Here is a 20,791-nt window from a genome sequence, read left to right as displayed (position 1 = left end):
CCGCATGATTTTAACGGATCCATGGATACATGGATCGGATCCGCAAAACACATGCGGACGTCTGAATGGAGCCTTACAGGGGGGTGATCAATGACAGGGGGTGATCAATGACAGGGGGGTGATCAGGGAGTCTATATGGGTGATCACCCCCCTGTCATTGATCACCCCCCTGTAAGGCTCCATTCAGACGTCCGCATGTGTTTTGCGGATCCGATCCATGTATCCATGGATCCGTAAAAATCATGCGGACGTCTGAATGGAGCCTTACAGGGGGGTGATCAATGACAGGGGGTGATCAGGGAGTGTATATGGGTGATCACCCCCCTGTCATTGATCACCCCCCTGTAAGGCTCCATTCAGACGTCCGTATGATTTTTACGGATCCATGGATACATGGATCGGATCCGCAAAACACATGCGGACGTCTGAATGGAGCCTTACAGGGGGTGATCAATGACAGGGGGGTGATCAATGACAGGGGGTGATCAGGGAGTGTATATGGGTGATCACCCGCCTGTCATTGATCACCCCCCCCTGTAAGGCTCCATTCAGACGTCCGCATGTGTTTTGCGGATCCGATCCATGTATCCGTGGTTCCGTAAAAATCATACGGACGTCTGAATGGAGCCTTACAGGGGGGGGTGATCAGTGACAGGGGGGTGATCAATGACAGGGGGGTGATCAGGGAGTTTATATGGGGTGATCATGGGTGATCAGGGGTTCATAAAGGGTTAATAAGTGACCGGGGAAGGGGGGGTGTAGTGTAGTGTAGTGTTTGGTGGTACTTTACTGACCTACCTGTGTCCTCTGGTGGTCGATCCTAACAAAAGGGACCACCAGAGGACCAGGTAGCAGGTATATTAGACGCTGTCATCAAAACAGCGTCTAACATACCTGTTAGGAGTTAAAAAAATCAGATCTCCAACCTGCCAGCGAGCGATCGCCGCTGGCAGGCTGGAGATCCACTCGCTAAACTTCCGTTCCTGTGAGCGCGCGCGTCTGTGTGCGCGCGTTCACAGGAAATCCCGGCCCTCGCGAGATGACGTTTATATGCGTGACTCTGCGCAGGGCCGCCGCCTCCGGACCGCACATCTGCGTTAGGCGGTCCGGAGGTGATTAAAATGAACCAGGCATGGATCCCACAGGACTTGTCTGTACCTTGTGCTGAATAGACAAGTATACCGGCCGCACCCAGCCATTGTTATACTTGCAATTTCTCTTTGCATTCTCTTTCTATTTCCCAATGTTTTGGGGTTTTCCCAAATTTTAAAAAAATAAAAAATAAATGACAAAAAATAAAGATTAAAAAGCAACAAAAACAGTGTTGGCTACCTCCTCCTCCTCCACTACCGCTTCTACCTACACCGCCACGTCCACCGTATCCTCAACCTCCTACTTCACATTTGACCTACGCCTCCTAGTTCAAGACTATTATTTTTTCATTTTTTCCTATTCTATGTTATTTTATGTCATTTCCCTATCCAGGGCAATTATCCTGCTCTTACCCCCATTTTACTTCCTTACTATGTCTACTTGTGCCCCAAAAATCAGGTCCCCATTGACTTCAATGGGGTTTGGGGTCAAGTTCGGGTCAAGTTCGAGTCCCGAACCCAAACTTTGAGCCGAAGTTAGGCCGAACCCAGCAAACATCAATATCAGATCGGCGGGTGACCGAATGCCATAACCCTCACCGATCTGCTGTTTGAAGGGGCCATGGCACTTGTCCGAGCGCCGAGTCCTCTTGAGTGTTTACTTGCATACTGCCTACAGTGTATTGGTGGTGCAGTGTAAATACAGGTGTTCTTCCTTTTCCCTTGAATGGGAGAGGAAGCTGTAATTACACTGAAACTAGACAACCCCTTTAAGGCTTTCATTACAGGTGTGCCTAATTAGCACAGGTCAGATAGATAACGCTACTTTCACACCTCCGGTTTTAATTCTCCGATTTCGGCACTGCCGGATGTGGATGGAATGTCTGCCGGCCCTATTAGGTATAATTAGGTCCAGCGGAGATCAGTACACATTCCGACAGACAAGCGGAGACCCTCTGCATGCTGTGGTTTGTGTCCGGACGATTCTCCGCTTGTCTTCCAGAAGAGCCAGAGGTGTGAAAGTTGCCGCAGTCAGTATTTTTTATGCTTCTTCCCTATCCCTTTGCTTTAGCAGGTCTTATCATGTGGTGTGCTTTGTAAATTTCATTTATTTTTAATATATTACAGGGTGGTGCCAATGACTGCACCTAATACTCACCCCAGCCAGCGATACATAATTTAAATATGTATTTATGGATGTAGGAGTTAAAAACTTTGACAAATGCAAAATACATGTGTACAGCTTCCAGGCCCATCCATGTGAAGGACGTTAACAAGAAGTAATGGAGGAGGGCTGCAGTAGAGACGCACAAGCCTTGACTTCTGAACGATGACAACCAGTTGTTCAACAAAAAGAGCAAATTAAGCATCAACAGCGAAAAAGAAAGGTTCATCAGGATTTTTGAAGGGTAATCTCTTCTCAGCTGTCTGAAAAAAACAAAAAAAAGAGCATGAAGCCTTAGTATAAGATGGGGATATAATACTCTATCAATAATATTCATGAAATCATTTGTTAACCTATTGAAACAGTGATTAGTATGTTAGGGCTCTGGATTTTCAGCCTGGTTGCCCATCGGTGGTCCCTATAGCATTGTATAATTATGCGCTAGCCCAGTTTCATCATGAGTCATTTTATCACGGTCCATAATATTGTTGAAGGTATCTCAAGAAAATGGCCCTAATTTGGGTGTATATGTTTTTTGGCTATAAACTTTGTATGGTTGGGTAATACTGTCAGCATGTAATAATAGCAATAGTGCTCCTGTTTAATAATGTAGACTGGGGCACCCAGGAAAAATTTGGGTACAGGCAAATCACAGTAATATTGCTATATTAGCACAACAGTAGTCCCAAGGATCAATCCGAGGTTCTCTCAAGACTGAATATAAGAGGTTCTGATATATATAGAGGGGTATTCCCATCATAGACATGTATGCTGTATCTATAGAATATGCCATAAATGTCTGATAGACGAAGGTCCTGCCTCTTGGACCTGCACCTATCTCCAGAACATAGGTCCCTCCAACCCACATTTTGCCTGGAGGGACAGCCTCTGGCTAGCCTGTCCAGGCATGTGTACATCTCTCTATTCATTTCTATTGGATTAGCTTTTTTTTGGGACCCATCAGGGCTGGAAACAAACAGAAGGCTCCATCCACTGTGTAGAGGCCATGCTGGTGTGTTGCAGCTCAGATCTCATTCACTTCAGAGATGAGCAGCAGTACTTGAAAGGAAAAAAATCCCACACCTTGATTTTTCGTGCTTGAACAATGTTTTATTCCACAAAACCAAATATACAGCGGAGAAAAATCCTCAAAATACAAGCCCCAATACGGTCTACGCGTTTCGAACCAGATGGTTCTTAATCATGACCTTCATAATAAATTTCTAAGGAAGTATATATAGGAGTGAACATAGAAAATCCCTCCCCCCTTAGACTAGCTGGGCGGTGCCAACCATCCCAGGTGTTACAATCAAAAGTGCTAGCAGAAATGTAAATGTACCAAACAAGTTTAAAATCTGACATGAGCCTCTATGAACAGACATTTCATGACATTAAACCCAGCAAAAATTGAGGAGTAACATAGCATTAATAATAAGTGAATAAACATAATTATAAGTGAGCAGCAGAAAAAACACTCCATGTGAACACTCCTCAATACTTGCTGGCTGCAATCTAACTCTGATCATTCAGGCTATACAATACATTTTTTATTTTATTAAAGTTGCAGCATGATGTGATCATTAATAGCTACTATATATACATGAGTTCTTTTCTCAAATTTGATCCTGCAGGACTTCTGGACTTCAATTTTAGAATCCAGAAGGCTTCTCTTTGGTTTACAAGTTTTTTGAGGTCTCCACCTCTTGCAGGCAGAAACACTCGTTCTATGGCATAAGCTGTGAATGATGACAGACTTCTATTATGGACCATGATAAAGTGTTTTGCTGCACTTGAGATGTTTACATATTGTCACAACCAGACATCTGAGAAGCTCTGACAGAGGCCTTTCAGAACCTCCTCCTTGAGTGTTCTTTGTTTTTGGTTTTCAGTTCCTCATCTCGTTAGCCTCTCTCAGCTGTCATGTAGTTGGACTGATTGCATCCCTTTAAATTCCTCCCCATAATGCATTAGTGTGCGGTTTATACAGCTTCCTGGAGTGTGTGTGCATGCTGATCCTATCAGTCTTCTACAAGTTAAGTGTTTTACATTCATTTGTGATTTTCTGTTTGCTGGATCCCAGGTGACCCTGACTCCCTCCGTGTCTAGTGTAGGGAGCCGGTGGTCGTGTCCCTTCACTATTATAGGGTGTTCAGGTGTTATATAGTCGAGGTACGAGGATATGCGATCATCCACCATTGGGATTATTGCATAGGCTGAGCAGTAAGGGAGAGAGCCAGGTCTGATGCAGGGGTCTCCCTTTTTGTTCCTTAGTTTTGGATCCAGTGAGTCATATATTCATTTTGCATTGTCTTGTTTCCTTTACACCTTCCGTGACACATATGCCGGATTTATTATATAATTAATTATTTTTATTGAGCAAGCGTTACAACGCGTTTCGGGGATATACCCCTTCTTCAGGTACAATTGACTTATTATATAATTATTATATAATTAATGGGCTCCAGTAACCTTACTTTGAACCTTCTGGTTGAACATCCTACATATATTAGCTGACAAGCTTTGCTTTCAATGATGTAGACAATTCCCGATGTGTTGCAATTATTGTAAGTTTTAACCGGATATTTATTAATACCATCAGAATCTTTAAAATATTTTTTGGGGGTTACATAACTGCAAGCTTTACATGGGGAATTGCCGCATCGTGTAAAACCTGTACATCGCAGCCAACATGTTCGCAATTGTCCCTCCGATTTTTGACTAAAGAGAGATGGAGATAGAGAGGCAGCCAGTGACATGAGTCTTTTTGATACCACTCTATGTCCTCCCCTCAGTATTTTGTATAACTGTGGATCCTCATACAGGATGGGGATACATCTGGAGACCGCTTTCTCTATCAAAGAAAATTGATTGCTAAAAGTAAGCACAAGTGTTGGAATATTAGAGGATTTATCCTTGTAACATGATTTAATCTCATTTTCTTTTACTTCCCTATTTTCACTATATTTGTTCTTATCCATTTGTTTTCTATTACATTTTTTATGAATCAAGGGGGTTCCAAACAACAAATCCTGCCTTTTTTTTCTTTCCGCTATATTTTTTGCTCTTTGTGTCATCCACAGTGGGTATCCTCTTTCCCTTAATCTATCAGTGATTATTTGTGTCTCTTCATGAAAATCAGAGTCTTTGCTACAATTGCGTCTGGCTCTGATCATCTCACCCACTGGAATAGCCTTTATTGTGTGGAGTGGATGATGACTGTTGGCTCTTAATACTGTATTTCCAGATATGGGTTTGCGATAAGTTTGAGTGCATATTACCTGGCCTGGCCTGAGCAGCAGTATACCAGCATCATCACTAAACAGAGGATAAAGCCTTCTGTTTCTGGCTCCATCCACTTTTTTTTTCTGGCACCAGCGGCTCTCGAAAACAACTGCTCGGTGGGAGTGCCGGTTGTCGGACCCCGACCAACCTGATACTGGTGACCTATCCTGAGGACAGGTCATTGGTATCTAAACTGTGGGAAACTCTAGTCTTGTTCATATACCATTGGAAAACTCACATATTCATTATAAATGACCTATTTTCCAAATCACCCACATCACTAGAGGTATTTTAGATAGAAGACCAAATAAATTAATAAGATGAAGTATCGGATTGTCATACTAATTAACTCTAAGGCCCCTTTCACACGAGCGAGTATTGAGCGTGATGCGAACGCATTGTGCCCTCACTGAATCCGGACCCATTCATTTCAATGGGTCTGTGTACATACATGAGCATTGGTTTTCACGTATCACTTGTGTGTTGCGTGAAAATCGCAGCATGTTCAATATTCTGCGTTTTTCACGCAACGCTGGCCCCATAGAAGTAAATGGGGCTGCGTGAAAATCGCATCGCATCCAAAAACAAGTGCGGATGCGATGCGTTTTTCACGGATGGTTGCTAAGAGATGTTGTTTGTAAACCTTCAGTTTTTTATCACGCGCATGAAAAACGCATCAATGCGCATTGCACCCGCATGATATAAACTAAACAACTGAACGCAATTGCAGGAAAAACTGAATGAACTTGCTTGCGAAAACGCGCATTTCTCACTGAACGCATCTGCAACGCATCCGGACCTAATCCGCTCACGCTCGTCTGCAAGGGGCCTAAAGAGTAAAGTTTCACTCCAGGTATCTAAGGGCGCATATTTGAGTTGTCATTATACACACAGCAAATTTATCAAACCAGTAAACCAATTTTCTGGCATCAAAAATTAGCAAGTCCGTGGCAAATCTGCAGCAGAGTTTCTGCAATTTTTCTGCTAATCCCCCTCATCTTGCCGCAATAAGTGCCTTTCATTTTGGAGCCCAATACTAGTGATTTGTCCGGTGTGCAATCTCCACCGCTCAGTGTCAATGGCAGGGGTAACGTTTCATTAACGATGACCTGTGAGGAACGCTGACCTGATAGTTCACTAGAATTAGGCGGTAAAACTAAAGCCACCCATTGCAAGGAAATGAAGATAGTGGCTACAAGGAAAAGAACGAGTGAAGAGGCAGCCATAAAGTTCTGTGACATTGAGACAGGTCCTCCTTAATCTAAACACATGAAGAGGCTGAACTCCAGGAAGGTAACCAGTCTAAAAAATTGAATTATCATCAGATAATTGACTTTGTCTCATAGAATGTAATCCACAAACTTACCTGAACGTCCCATATGTTGCAAGGGCTGCCCCAAGAAACACAGCAGCAATGCCACATCCCACATAAGTCACGAGGCTTAGTATGCGCTCATCTAGAGGGTTGACTGGCGTCCTAGAAATATCCTGTAAAAAAGGAAACGTTTGAAATGTACTTATTAATAACATGGAATGAATATGCATAATAAACTCCTTTCCTCAATTTTAACCTCAAGCTAAGTTGTTGTCCAAGTTAGGTGGAGCCTTAACCCTAAACTATGGCAACTGTTGGGCATGTGGAAAATGAAGGATGCTGAGGTTGGTTCCATAACCTTCCACAGGAACACAGTGAAGTCATGTGTAGTGTCCCACTAGGTAAATGTGGGCACTACACAAGGGTGAATTGGGCCACGTTGTCCTCCACCTCCTGTGGAACAGTGGCAGTGTATTTAACAGTCCATTTTAATGTGTATTGCTATGCTTTTATGTGTATTTTTCCCTGTAATGTGTGTAGCAGGCCTATCAGGGTGTAGTTCCTCCTCCTAGACAGTAGAGGGAGCTAGGGAACCCCTAGTATAAATAGTTAGGTCCTGTGCAGGGAAAATAGTCTGTGTAGTCAGGAGTCTGTGGAGAGACAGAAGAGAGTGTGCACTTCAGCAGAGAGGAGCTGAGGGCCACCTCCTGACATGCAGCTAGACAGCCCAGGCTTAAAGTTGCCACCAGGTGAAAAAGTTACCTCCTGAGAAACCTGCAGATCCCACAAAGCAAAGTGCAGAGCAGAAGTGTTTCCAGCTGAACCAGAAGGGCAGAAGGATCTACTTAATGCAAGGATATATATATACCTGAGGAAGTTTCTACCAAGGATAAAGCCAGCATTAGGGCATACGGGCCTTGGGATAAAGACAGACAGGAGTACTGAGGAATAGTGCACAGAATTTCTGAGGAAAAGTGCAGCCTGTTCTGTAAGTGTTTTAACCCTCTGAGTATCTTGCAAGAACATTGTGCCTGCCATTTGTAAAAGCCTGCTTTATTATTGCTACTGCCATGTGGAACTGAACCTGGACTGTACAAAGTTAACTGTTTCCACTAACAGGAAGTTTTGGTTCACCACAACAACGTGTTCCTCAATTATTCCTATCATAAATCGGTGTGCCAACGTTACCGGCACTGGCGTCACAAATCTTAAAGGGCCCTTGCCCCGTCACATTAAACACCTGCAACATCCAGGGCACCTCATCTACCATCAGGCCTGGTCCCTATACACAGAGAGTGCCCCAGAGGACCCCTGTGCCAGCCTCTCCATCACTGCTGTACGCCTGCCCAGGGTCTTTCAAGAAAACTGTGAGTAACCCAGAGCAACCCTCGTTTAACTGTTACCTCACCATCGCAATATCCTGCAGGGCTGCGTACTGCACATGCATGATTCAAATCATTCAGGCATGTGATAGTGTTCTCTGCCCCATATTCATCCTCCATGGTTCCTCATTTGCATGTTACATGGTTGTCCACTATCCATCATTCATCTCATGCCACTGCAATCTTCCTGTCCTATCTGGACATCTATGGCAAATCCATGGGATATGCCATAAATATCCAATAAGTGCGGGTCCCTCATCTGAAAGTGGCTCCTATTTCAAGAACAGGACCTATCTCATGCCCTTGAGATGGTGAGTTGAACACTCACGCGCAGCTCTCTACTTTCCCTTGTATGGGTCTTCCAGATATAGCCGCGCAAGCTTCCTATAGAAGTGAATGGAGGGAGTCGCGCTTGCACAGCCACCTTTTTATTTCCTGCAGTGCGAGATGTACTTTCATTGTCAAGATAGGAGTGGGACCCATTGCAAATCTTGTGGCTAGTGATGAGCGAAGTTTACAAAAATTCAATTCGGCTGCTTCGCAAAGAAATTTGCTTTGTGAGAATTACTTTGTCACGAAGCATATTTCTTTGTAAGTAGCGGGCGCAATGAAGGGGAATGCCGCTGAACCCCCCCCACTGTCTTTGAACCCCTCAGGTGCTGCGTTCATGGCAGATTGCGGCATCTGAGATAAAAAAAATTTTAGCTTTCAGGGGTTAAACCAAAAATAAATAATACATTAAATAATAAAACAACGTACGAGATTGCGCGCGGGACCTTCAATCAAGATGGCAGCAGCCTCCTCGCGCTCAAGTGGATGAGTGAGTGTTTTTTTTAACGCCATTTCAGGGAAAATTGATTCGTTACTATGAAGCACAAGGTAGTATTCGGATTGAAATTTACTTTGGATACTTCGGATAGCTCAACCCTACTTGTAGCTATACCATACACATTCAGATTGGATAATCCCAATAAGCCAATTGCTTACTTGTAGGTGATGTTGTTGTACTCCTTATTCATCGCGATACGTTACATGGACAGATTTGTAGCAAAGAAATTGGTAGGCATTCCTTTAAGTCAATTTTACTTAAAAGGATTTTCCGGGTTATAGATAATGATGATGGATCCGTCAATTGAATGGGAATTACACATAGAATGGAGCTGTGCTTCTGGCTTTGTTCTCAGTGCCAGTTCCGCTGCTGCTGCGAACAGGGGATCGGTAGGGGGTGCCACCAATTGGATATTGATGACCTATCCTAAGTACTAAGGTCATTAAATCCTAAGTACTAAAAAAAAAATAATGTCACGCAGTGGCGTACACACAATCCATGGGGCCCCGGTGCGAAATTGATCTATGGGCCCCCCACCAACCCGCCGCCGCACCCACCCCCACTACCGCCCCTCAGATGATCAGATCAGCCCAAGCCCCAATCTGGCAATCCCATCAAAGCAAGGCAGATGGCCCCTGGCAGTTGACCGGGGGGGGGGGGGGGGGGTAGGGTTTACAGTCACTGGCACTCGTCTCTGGCAGGAAAAGCCTGCAGCAACAGGGCACATCAGCCCCCCAGGCATCCCCCCTGGCAGATGACCGGGGGGGGGGAGGGTTTACAGACTACAGTCACTGGCACTCGTTTCTGGCAGGAAAAGCCCGCAACAGGGCACACTGAGGCCCCCAGGCATCCCCCCTGGCAGATGACCGGGGGAGGGTTTACAGTCAGACTCCGTGTGCCCTGTTGCGGGCTTTTCCTGCCAGAGACGAGTGCCAGTGACTGTAAGCCCTCCCCCGGTCATCTGCCAGGGGGGATGCCTGGTGGGCTGGGGGCCTCAGTGTGCCCTGTTGCGGGCTTTTCCTGCCAGAGACGAGTGGCAGTGACTGTAGTCTGTAATTACCCTCCCCCTGCCCCCGGTCATCTGCCAGGGGGGATGCCTGGGGGGCTGGGGGCCTCAGTGTGCCCTGTTGCGGGCTGCCAGGGTCCGCTCCGGTCCAGTACGCCCCCCCCCTCCATTTTACTTACTTACCATCTGCAGTTCTTCTCGTCCTCTCTCAGTCCTTCCGGATCCCGGTCTGACTTCAGGTGCACGCCGCGCGCGCATGTTCTCGCAAGACCTGTACAGGAGTTCGCACAGGTCTCGCGGGAGTTCACGGGCCCGGCGCTGACCGCAAGGAGGAGGGCGGGGGCAACTTAACTGGGAAGGGAATCGGATGCCAGACGCAGCCGCAGCAGCGGCCCGGTCGCAACTGTGACCCCTATATGTACGCCACTGATGTCACGGCTGTCGTGGTCTGGTTGTAGTGGACCGTGACACTTTTGCCGTGCATGCTTGTTGCTGGTGGCAACGTGGTGTTCAGCATGATTTTACACTTCCCCTTTAAGGTTGGTGTTTCTTCCCATTTTGGTTGGTTTAGGGTTAAGGAGTGTGCAAGGTGGAGCTGGGTGTGGCCTGATGGCTCTTCTTATACTGGAGTTCTGAGCTTGAGGGTAGTTGTATGTCTGCCTTTGTATGAGTAGGAGCTTTACTCCTCTCTGGATGTGTCACCTGTCCGTGAGAGCCTTCTTGTGGAACAGCAAGGTCTTTGGCAATGTCATCCCGATGTTTCCCCCTGTCCCCTTACCCTTCTTCTCCTGTTTATGATGTTTGGTGTGGGTTTATGTACAGGGTGTTTGTTGTATGTCATTTGGTGTTCCATGTCTGGTCTATTTGGTGTTTGTAGTCCAGCATGGTTGTTTGACATGTCCCCTGTCTGTCTGTGCCTGCGGAAGTGGGTTCCATGGTTTCTCAGAGGGGTGAACCACAAGTCAGCAAGCTGTAGTTGTTCCACCTAGTCGTTGTGGCAGGTAAGTGGTGGTTGTTCCAGTGTGTGTCGTTTGCGCTGGGCTCTTACCTGCCGCTATGTCTTTATGCTTTCTCTCTGCTCATTGTTGCTAGGCCTGTGGGCGACTACGGTTCTTCCGTGTCTTGGAGGAACCGGTTGTCTCTTTCTCCTGACAATACCTTCAGGGATCAGGGCTAATTAGGGTCCTAGGTTCCGGGTATGAACCCTCCCACCATCAGGGTTGGCTCATACAGTCAGGAGGTCAGGGATTGTATTTAGGGATGCATAGGAGGTGACCTGCTCCCTTATCCTGGCTTCGAGGTCTAGTGGCATTATTTGTATAGACATTGTGCAGTGGGAGTTTTCCCCCTACTCCACACCGTGACACCTAAGTACTAGAAAACTCCTTTATATCTGATTTAAAGTCAAACAGTTCTTGTAACTAAACATCTGTATGACAGTTGTTCACAGATATATGTTCAACGTTGCAATCCAGGAACCTGAAAGTTTTTTTGTTTAGACACTCTTGTACAGAATATATCACCTTTACAGGGTGTCCCAGCAATAGTATATAGTCCAGTTGTATAATAGTACCTAAGAAGGCCAGAAAGAGTCACAGAGAAGGGCAGGTAATTGACAGTGCTTCAGCATCAGCAGCAGTACCAAAATATTTATTCTCCTCACTGCTCCAACCAGCTTAGCTAAAGGCTCATGGCCCCTGGTGCAAGAGTTCAACTTGGGGCCCCCCTTCCCTCAGTGCTTTGTGGCCAGAGGCAGGGAATCACATAGCCTTTGTGTTGCCTGAGGTCTGTTGCCCCTGCCAAATTCTTGACATAACCCTTTCCCTCCAGCCAGAGGTGGAACGTGGCCTGAATGCATTTTCTATAATACCGATGTCTTCTTATGCGGCACAAGGGTTTTTGGGCCATCTCAGGCTTCTGGGCCCGGTAGCGATTGCTACCTCTGCACCCCCTGTGCCGTTGTCCTGAGTGGTCCTCTGGTCTTGCGCCACTACTCAGAGCAACCCCACGTGAATGAGATTGACAGGGCTGGGTAAGATGTCTAACCTTGTTAGTCAAGAGGGAAACAACCACTCGCTGCTCAAGAACTCTGTTTGATGAATGAATAGATTCCTATCTACAGGTGGCCATAGCTAGCTACCAAACTTTGAGTTGTAAATCTGATGGGTTTCCTAATAAACCACGGTGTCTGTCCTAAGTTTCTTTTATCTGTGTGTTCAGTGCCACATACAAAATGGAGTCTCTTCAACTCTCAAAGGTTCCTTCTTCTTTTCAGCTGAACCATGGTATATCAGTACAGCAGCGGTTGAGACGAGCTATAACATATGCCAGTTTCTGGTGTAAGGTATAGTAAATCCAGCAGGCTGCGGTAGACTTAACCCTGTCCTACTAAGTCCCACCACTTTAGAAAAGTGTCAAGACGTTCAAAAAGTCACAAATTATGGTGCTATAATTTGAAGCTTTTTTAATAGCACTATAGTGGTGTAAATAGCTTTTAATAGCACTATAGTGGTGTAAATAGCTTAATAAGTGCCCATCAATGGTAATAAACCATTGCAATGTACCAATCGTATGGCTCCTACATGATTTTGTTGTACACATAAAAATTTGATTACCCTACATTATATTACCAATATATACCAAATATAAAAAGCAATAAAATGAATGAATGGATACAACATGAAGTATCCATAATAGGTGACTGAATTTGGAGAACGATAGGGAAGAACTTAGGAAACACTCAATTATGTACAGTACAAGATGTAGCTACAAGAATGAGGCATAAATCCAGGCAGAACATACTGATTAGAGATGAGCGAATTTCATATTTTGATATTCGTTAGCGCTTCGTTTACTGTTAAAAGGTGAATTGCATTATGGATTCCGTTACGACCGACCATAACGCAATTCTATGATGGAATGCCTTTAGAGGCATTCCGTTATTCATTCCGTCATAATAAAAGTCTATGGGCTGCAAAACGGATCTGTTCCGTTTCTGTTATGCAGGGGAGTCCTCTCCTGCATAACGGAAACGGGACGGATCCGTTTTCCAGCCCATAGACTTTTATTATGACGGAATGAATAACGGAATGCCTCTAAAGGCATTCCATCATAGAATTGCGTTATGGTCCGTGGTAACGGAATCTACCAGTGAACAAATTGCAAACTAATTTCATAACCGCAAATTCTCTCACCACAAAGTACAGAAGGTAATTGAACAATTAATAGGATAAATACAGTGTATTGTCCAATTACCAACCAATTCACAATTTATATATTCCATTCAGAACATTTATTAGATAGTATTGTGTTCTGTTGTATGCCTATTACATTATTGTGTTCCTCTTATTCAGAAGCTGAGTAGAGTCTTCTTCATTATTTTATTCTTCCCATCATTCATATTCAGTAGGCTGTTATATGTCGCCCTGTTTTGCCTATGATTTCTTTTCTACATTGTTGTATTTTATTATTCACATTTCTGCTACTGCCGCATATCAATCATTATCCTGTACTGCATTAAATGGAAAACATTTACCATCCAGTATAGTAACTATGTATAAAAATACAATATCTAGACTATGTTATGTATCCAGGAACATACATAGAAATCATAGGATTTGAAAGACCTTCCAAGAGACAAAATGAAAAGAAAAATATAACTATCATGACTGCTGTCAGCAACACAGTGATTGAAGAAGTTCAGTCATTCTTTGCAATCGGGAGTCAGAAACAACTTTCACAATTTTGCTTCTGTTGTCCTGCAGCAGAGCTGTCCTGAAGAAGAACCGTGGAGGTGCACCAAAGCTGGCAATAGCCTTTAACCCCTTGCTGACAGGTGACATACTAGTACTTCACAGCGGGAAGTGACTTTCCGCAAATTGACGTACTAGTAAGTCATGTTGATCGGACAGGCACGGGAGTTGTGCCGGGACCCTGCTATATCCACCAGCATCGCTGTAAACGCCAATGTTGGCGGATCAACCTCTTTTATGCCACAATCAACGCTGACCACGGCATATGTGAGGTTCGCACCAGTGAATACATAGGCAGGTCGCTCCTGGCCCATAGCTTATAACTATGACAGACATTGGGGCCCTTTTAAGGCCCACGATCTTCTAGGGTGCCAACAAGCAGAAAGAGGGACCCCCTTACCTCTGTCAAGCTACTGAGATCCCATGGTCACTGTTGACAATGACATAAGGAATAAAGGAATAAAAGGACTGGGATCAGAGGTTTTCTGATCCTAGCCATTACAGCAAGAGACTGGATGTCAATCACGGCTGGGTTCCTGCTGTTGTTTGCCAGGGCACATCATAGACCACATACATCATAGACTATGGGGCACATACATCACAGACTGCATAGGGCACACGAGAAGCAGTAGAGATTCTAGTGAACATGGTTATCATCAGTAAATTCAAGTATTATTGTAGTAGAGTCCTGTAGAAGCCAGAAGAGTACTTACAAGGAGAACTCCAAAGTGAGTAAGATGGTTACAAGAACACGATGTATATTCCTTGTCTGTGTTGTTCACTGAACAACCTGATGTGTCCCAACCGCCCATGTTATCTGTGCCAGAGAGCGGAACACAAGAACAGAAGCCAATCAGTATAAATGATACAAATCCAACACAAAGACCTTACAAATGTATTGCATTGAATTATATCCAACCTACCAATGAAATAGCTATAGGATTGCAGGGCTGTCATTCTCAACCTGGCGCCAGTACCACTGTGGCACATCACACTGACATCATACATAGGCAAGACAGTGTCCTAGTGTATTAGGCTAATTACTCAATGTTGTGTGTATCACATGTATGTAACTACTATATAGGAAAAAGTGCCCTTTGCTGAAATATTCAAAGTTCAGCTCCGCAGGAGAGGTAAGTATGTGTAATGTGTGTAGCTATATGTGTGTGTGTTGTGGGGCAGTGACAGGCCTCATACAGTATATGAAGGAAGGTATGTGTCTCCTAGAATGATGCAGGAAACCTATTAAGGAGATGCATATCGTGGTTTGCTGTGGTTCACCTGAGACGTGCCACCAAGGTACCCGGCCTTGGTGGAGTGGAAGCCTGTAGCTACTGTAGAGTGTCCACTTAGATAGATAGTGGACGTTGTTACTACCTAGTATAACTGGTATCAGCTAATCCGGGCCTGGCTTTTACTGGGAGTAAGCAAAGAGCTGGGTGGGTGCTTATTCCCCACGATCCACTCCGGGTTTTATATGTGGCTCATGTCCACGGTTGTGTTTAAAAAGTCAGCAGCGTGAAGCAGGGTGTGTCTGAGTGAGAGGCGCGTGTGGAGCAACACTGGAGACTAGGGAGGAGCGAATTTCAGGTTATAAAAATTTGTTCACACTTTGTTTATTGGTAAAAGGTAAATTACGCTATGGATTCCGTTACCTCGGACCATAACGCAATTCTAGAACGGAATGCCTTTAGAGGCATTCCGTTATTCATAACGTCATAATAGAAGTCTATGGGCTGCAAAACGGATCCGTCCCATTTCCGTTATGCAGAAGAGGCAGTATGCTATGAATATAGAATAGTATAGGGAAACTTAAAGGGGTTCTGAAGTTTTTTTAAACTGATGATCTATTCTCTGGATAGATCATCAGCATCTGATCGGCGGGGGTCCGACACCCAGGACCCCCGCCGATCAGCTATTTGAGAAGGCTGATTGGCGGGGTTCACGGGTGTCGGACCCCCGCCGATCAGATGGTGATGATCTATCCACGGGATAGAGCATCAGTTTAAAAAAACTGCAGAACCTCTTTAATGGCCACTTGAAAATTGCCATATGAAAAATGAACATCATACATAAATCCACTGGGGGGGATTTATCATGAGGGGAATATTTGAAGTCAGTTTTCCTTGAGTTTGCGTTGGAGTATTTTACACCACATTTATCAAATGTTGCATGTTGCTTGATAAATTTATCTTATCCTTAACCCTCATTCAAATTTCAGTGTTTTGGTCAGCAGTGATGGCCAGTTCGCTGCCATCTTTAGTAAGGTAGACTCACCCGTCCGGCGATGCACAGGTAAGCCCTTACCAGTGCCTGTGCCGGGAGCCAGTCTGAAATCAAACGCAGTCACCGGGAGCAGGCAATTCAGAGAACAGCCCGATGAAGTCCCCTGGCGGTTGTTCTCGGAACTGCCTGCTCCCAGTTAGCACATTTGATTTCAGACCGGCTCCTGGCACAGGCACAGGTAAGGGTTTACCTGTGCATCGCCGGACGGGTGAGTCTAACCTTACTAAAGATGGCAGCCCGCATGTGTTCGCTGGCGAAAACAAGGCGTGAAGCCTCCACACAGATCAGGTATAAGAGAAAGATCTGCTCCTGTTCTGTGTTTTTAGCTGCACCTGGTTTTGGCTCACATTCACTGATGGATATCACTGACCGAACACTGACGTGTGAATAAGGCATAACACTTAGAAAAGCTACTCCAGATTTTTTACTCCACCCTTCTACCAATGTGAGATTCCGACTTTTTAAAAAATTCTCAGGGACTGATACACCTGTAGTAAAACCCATTAACATATCTAACCATGCCCGCTTTCCCACCCATATTTCATAACTGCAGCATGTGGTGTAAAAATGCAAAAAGTCTCAAAATTCTTTGCAAGTGAGCCCCCAAAAGTTGCGAAAGCCTCATTTTTCAACTTTTTGAAGCCAGAATTCCGGAGTAAAGGCATGATTAATCAGGACCATTGTGTTTCACAAGTATACAGTAGGAACATTCAGAGAAAGAAGCAGATTGATAGGAAAAAAGTAGCAAAATACTATGACTTACTGTTTTCTGTAAAGTTCCAAAATGCACACTTCACCAGCAAACCATCCTAAAAGAGAGAAGGTACAAACTGTAAAAGGAATTAAAGGGGTATTCCCGTCACAGACAATTGTGGTATATCGCTAGGATATGCCCCCATTGTCTGATAGAGGTGGGACCTGCACCTACAATGAGAACGGAGCCGGGAAACGAACGGAGGGTGCACTGCGCATGCGCAGCCGCCCTCCATTCATTTCTATGGGGCTGACGAAAATAGCCAGTGCTCGGCTATTTCCGTCTGCCCCATAGAAATGATTGGGAGTAGGGGCCGCTCCCATTCATTTCAGGGGCCGCTCCCATTTAGCGCTTGGTGGTGGACGGACCCTAGGAAATCCGGGGTCCTCCAGGCACAGCTCTCCCCGCTCCATTTCCGTCCCCCGCTCTTCTGGGACCAGCACCTACTAGACAATGGGGGCATATCCTAGTAATATATCCACATTGTATCTGATGGGATTACCCGTTTAACAGGTTTCAAACTATCAGGGCCTGATAGGTGACAAGCCGTGTGAGAGTGTCTATACCCATTTTTATGGTGTTTTTTGTTAACAGCAGAGGGAAAAGTCCTGCATGCAGACCCCATGATAGCCTGTTTGGGTGAGTTACGTGCCGAATCTGGCACATCTGTTATTTTCTGTGTTCTTTTCCTATACTGGAGAACAGGGGAAATCGGTAGCCCCTTTCTTGCCCTGCAGGCAAATTCCTCCACCCCCTTGTTTGGTAACAATAAAGTTTCTATTTAAAGGGGAGCTCTTCACAAATTCTTGCCCCCTAATATCCACTGGTGTGAGACCAACTTACCACATTTTCTGCCAAGTGTCGCAAAGTTATGTTTATTGGCTCCCTCAGATTCTCAACAATATTCCTCTCAAAACTGGCACTTATGACATATGAGTTCAATAGAAGATGGCTGGATTCATCCTATAAAAAATATGATTTCACTGATTGTATTGATAGCAGCCCATCCACATGGCTGTCATACACATGCAAACCTGTTGGTAACTTCTTCAGAGAATATGGTACAATAGACAGAAGCTCAATGCTGCATATGTCAGCATCACTACTGATGTATGGTAAGGAAATCAAAAAATACCATAATGATATGCATGAAACACTTTGCAGCACTTTCGCCCGCCGCTTTATTAGTGACCTCCACAGCGGCCGCCGCTTTATTAGTGACCTCCACAGCGGCCGCCGCTTTATTAGTGACCTCCACAGTACCCCATCTCGTTAAGTGATTTCCATAATAACCCGCCCCCTTAACAGTGACCTCTGCAGAGCTCTGTTCCCTTAAAATGTGACCTCCTCAACAACCCGGCCTCTTAACAGTGACCTCTACAGCACCCAGCCCCTTAACACTAACCTCCATAGAGGACCTGTCCCCTTAACTGTGACCTCCACAGTTCCCTGTCCCCTTAACGGAGACCTCCAGAGTGCCTGCCCCTTTACCAGTGACCTCCACACCATCCCGCCCCCTTATCAGTGACCTCCACAGCAACCCGCCCCTTTAACAGTGACCTCCACTGCAGCCCGCCCCTTTAACAGTAACCTCGACAGCATCCTGCCCCCTTAACAGTGACCCCCACAGCAACCCGCCCCTTTAGCAGTGACCTCCATAGCGGCCGCCCCTTTAGCAGTGACCTCCACAGTACCCCATCTTCTTAACAGTTAATTTTTCACAACACCCCGTCCCTTAAACAGTGGCCTCTACACCAATCTGCCCCTTACCACTGACCTCCATAGCGGACTGTCCCCATAACTGTGACCTCCACAGCAGCCTGCCCCTAGGGTGGCCAGAGGTCCAGTTTTAGGCTTTCAGTCCGGCTTTCAGACTCCCTATCCGCCATCTGGCGCGGGGCCTGGACTGACACAGGGATGTTCTTTTGAACATCTCACTCTCAGACAGCAGCACAGTGCTGTCTGAGTGTGAGCTTCCGGGAGAAAGTCACCCTCCCTCCCACCCCTGCAGCTGGCAGAAGTTGATTTTTGCCTTCATTTTTTCAATCCCCTTCAGCTGCAGAGTGGGAGGGGGCGTGGCTTAGCGGGACCTGGGGGCGGGGGTTTTTAAGTCCATCTTTTGAGGGTGGCCTGAATGGCCACCCTACATGCCCCCTGAACTGTGACCTCCACAGCACTCCGCTCCCTTAACAGTGTCATCCACAGCGCCCTGCCTCTTTAAAGCTGACCTGCAGCAGTGAAGAAAAATGGCTGGGTTGTTATGAAAACCTGGTGTAAAACTGTGTGTATGTAGAGACTAAGGGCCTGTGAGCTTCTAATGCAGATCATTTTTTTGGGAATATCTCAGGAACGGTACGTCCTAGAGAGCTATGACCCCCACAAGATTTCTTTCCAGGTAGCAAGGGATGTACAGGGAGTGCAGAATTATTAGGCAAGTTGTATTTTTGAGGATTAATTTTATTATTGAACAACAACCATGTTCTCAATGAACCCAAAAAACTCATTAATATCAAAGCTGAATATTTTTGTAAGTAGTTTTTCGTTTGTTTTTAGTTTTAGCTATTTTAGGGGGATATCTGTGTGTGCAGGTGACTATTAATGTACATAATTATTAGGTAACTTAACAAAAAACAAATATATACCCATTTCAATTATTTATTTTTACCAGTGAAACCAATATAACATCTCAACATTCACAAATACACATTTCTGACATTCAAAAACAAAACAAAAACAAATCAGTGACCAATATAGCCACCTTTCTTTGCAAGGACACTCAAAAGCCTGCCATCCATGGATTCTGTCAGTGTTTTGATCTGTTCACCATCAACATTGCGTGCAGCAGCAACCACAGCCTCCCAGACAATGTTCAGAGAGGTGTACTGTTTTCCCTCCTTGTAAATCTCACATTTGATGATGGACCACAGGTTCTCAATGGGGTTCAGATCAGGTGAACAAGGAGGCCATGTCATTAGATTTTCTTCTTTTGTACCCTTTCTTGCCAGCCACGTTGTGGAGTACTTGGACGCGTGTGATGGAGCATTGTCCTGCATGAAAATCATGTTTTTCTTACCTTGCAGACTTCTTCCTGTACCACTGCTTGAAGAAGGTGTCTTCCAGAAACTGGCAGTAGGACTGGGAGTTGAGCTTGACTCCATCCTCAACCCAAAAAGGCCCCACAAGCTCATCTTTGATGATACCAGCCCAAACCAGTACTCCACCTCCACCTTGCTGGCGTCTGAGTCGGACTGGAGCTCTCTGCCCTTTACCAATCCAGCCATCTGGCCCATCAAGACTCACTCTCATTTCATCAGTCCATAAAACCTTAGAAAAATCAGTCTTGACGTTTCAGCTTGTGTGTCTTGTTCAGTGGTGGTTGTCTTTCAGCCTTTCTTACCTTGGCCATGTCTCTGAGTATTGCACACCTTGTGCTTTTGGGCACTCCAGTGATGTTGCAGCTCTGAAATATGGCCAAACTGGTGGCAAGTGGCATCTTGGCAGCTGCATGCTTGACTTTTCTCAGTTCATGGGCAGTTATTTTGCGCCTTGGTTTTTCCACACTCTTCTTGCGACCCTGTTGACTATTTTGAATGAAACGCTTGATTGTTCGATGATCACGCTTCAGAAGCTTTGCAATTTTAAGAGTGCTGCATCCCTCTGCAAGATATCTCACTATTTTTGACTTTTTTGAGCCTGTCAAGTCCTTCTTTTAAACCATTTTGCCAAAGGAAAGGAAGTTGCCTAATAATTATGCACACCTGATATAGGGTGTTGATGTCATTAGACCACACCCCTTCTCATTACAGAGATGCACATCACCTAATATGCTTAATTGGTAGTAGGCTTTCGAGCCTATACAGCTTGGAGTAAGACAACATGCATAAAGAGGATGATGTGGTCAAAATACTCATTTGCCTAATAATTCTGCA

The 20,791-nt window shown here is 45.2% G+C and overlaps 1 protein-coding gene across 1 annotated transcript in view; it reads right to left on the bottom strand.

Annotated features, from left to right (window-relative positions):
- The window catches only part of LOC122919672 (adhesion G-protein coupled receptor G4-like), a 68,911-nt gene that overhangs the window by 31,802 nt on the left and 16,318 nt on the right, over positions 1-20,791 (bottom strand). Inside the window, exons 8-12 of the mRNA XM_044268834.1 lie at positions 17,706-17,825; positions 16,872-16,917; positions 14,536-14,639; positions 6,905-7,026; positions 2,251-2,519 (exon numbers count right to left, since the gene is read on the bottom strand). Of these exons, the coding sequence (XP_044124769.1) occupies positions 2,251-2,519; positions 6,905-7,026; positions 14,536-14,639; positions 16,872-16,917; positions 17,706-17,825 (661 nt within the window). The remainder of the gene's footprint in view (positions 1-2,250; positions 2,520-6,904; positions 7,027-14,535; positions 14,640-16,871; positions 16,918-17,705; positions 17,826-20,791) is intronic.

Source organism: Bufo gargarizans, chromosome 9 (genome assembly GCF_014858855.1).
Source record: "Bufo gargarizans isolate SCDJY-AF-19 chromosome 9, ASM1485885v1, whole genome shotgun sequence".
Taxonomy (NCBI): domain Eukaryota; kingdom Metazoa; phylum Chordata; class Amphibia; order Anura; family Bufonidae; genus Bufo; species Bufo gargarizans.
Note: the sequence above shows the minus strand (reverse complement) of the source record. Positions and strands in the feature narration are given on the sequence as shown.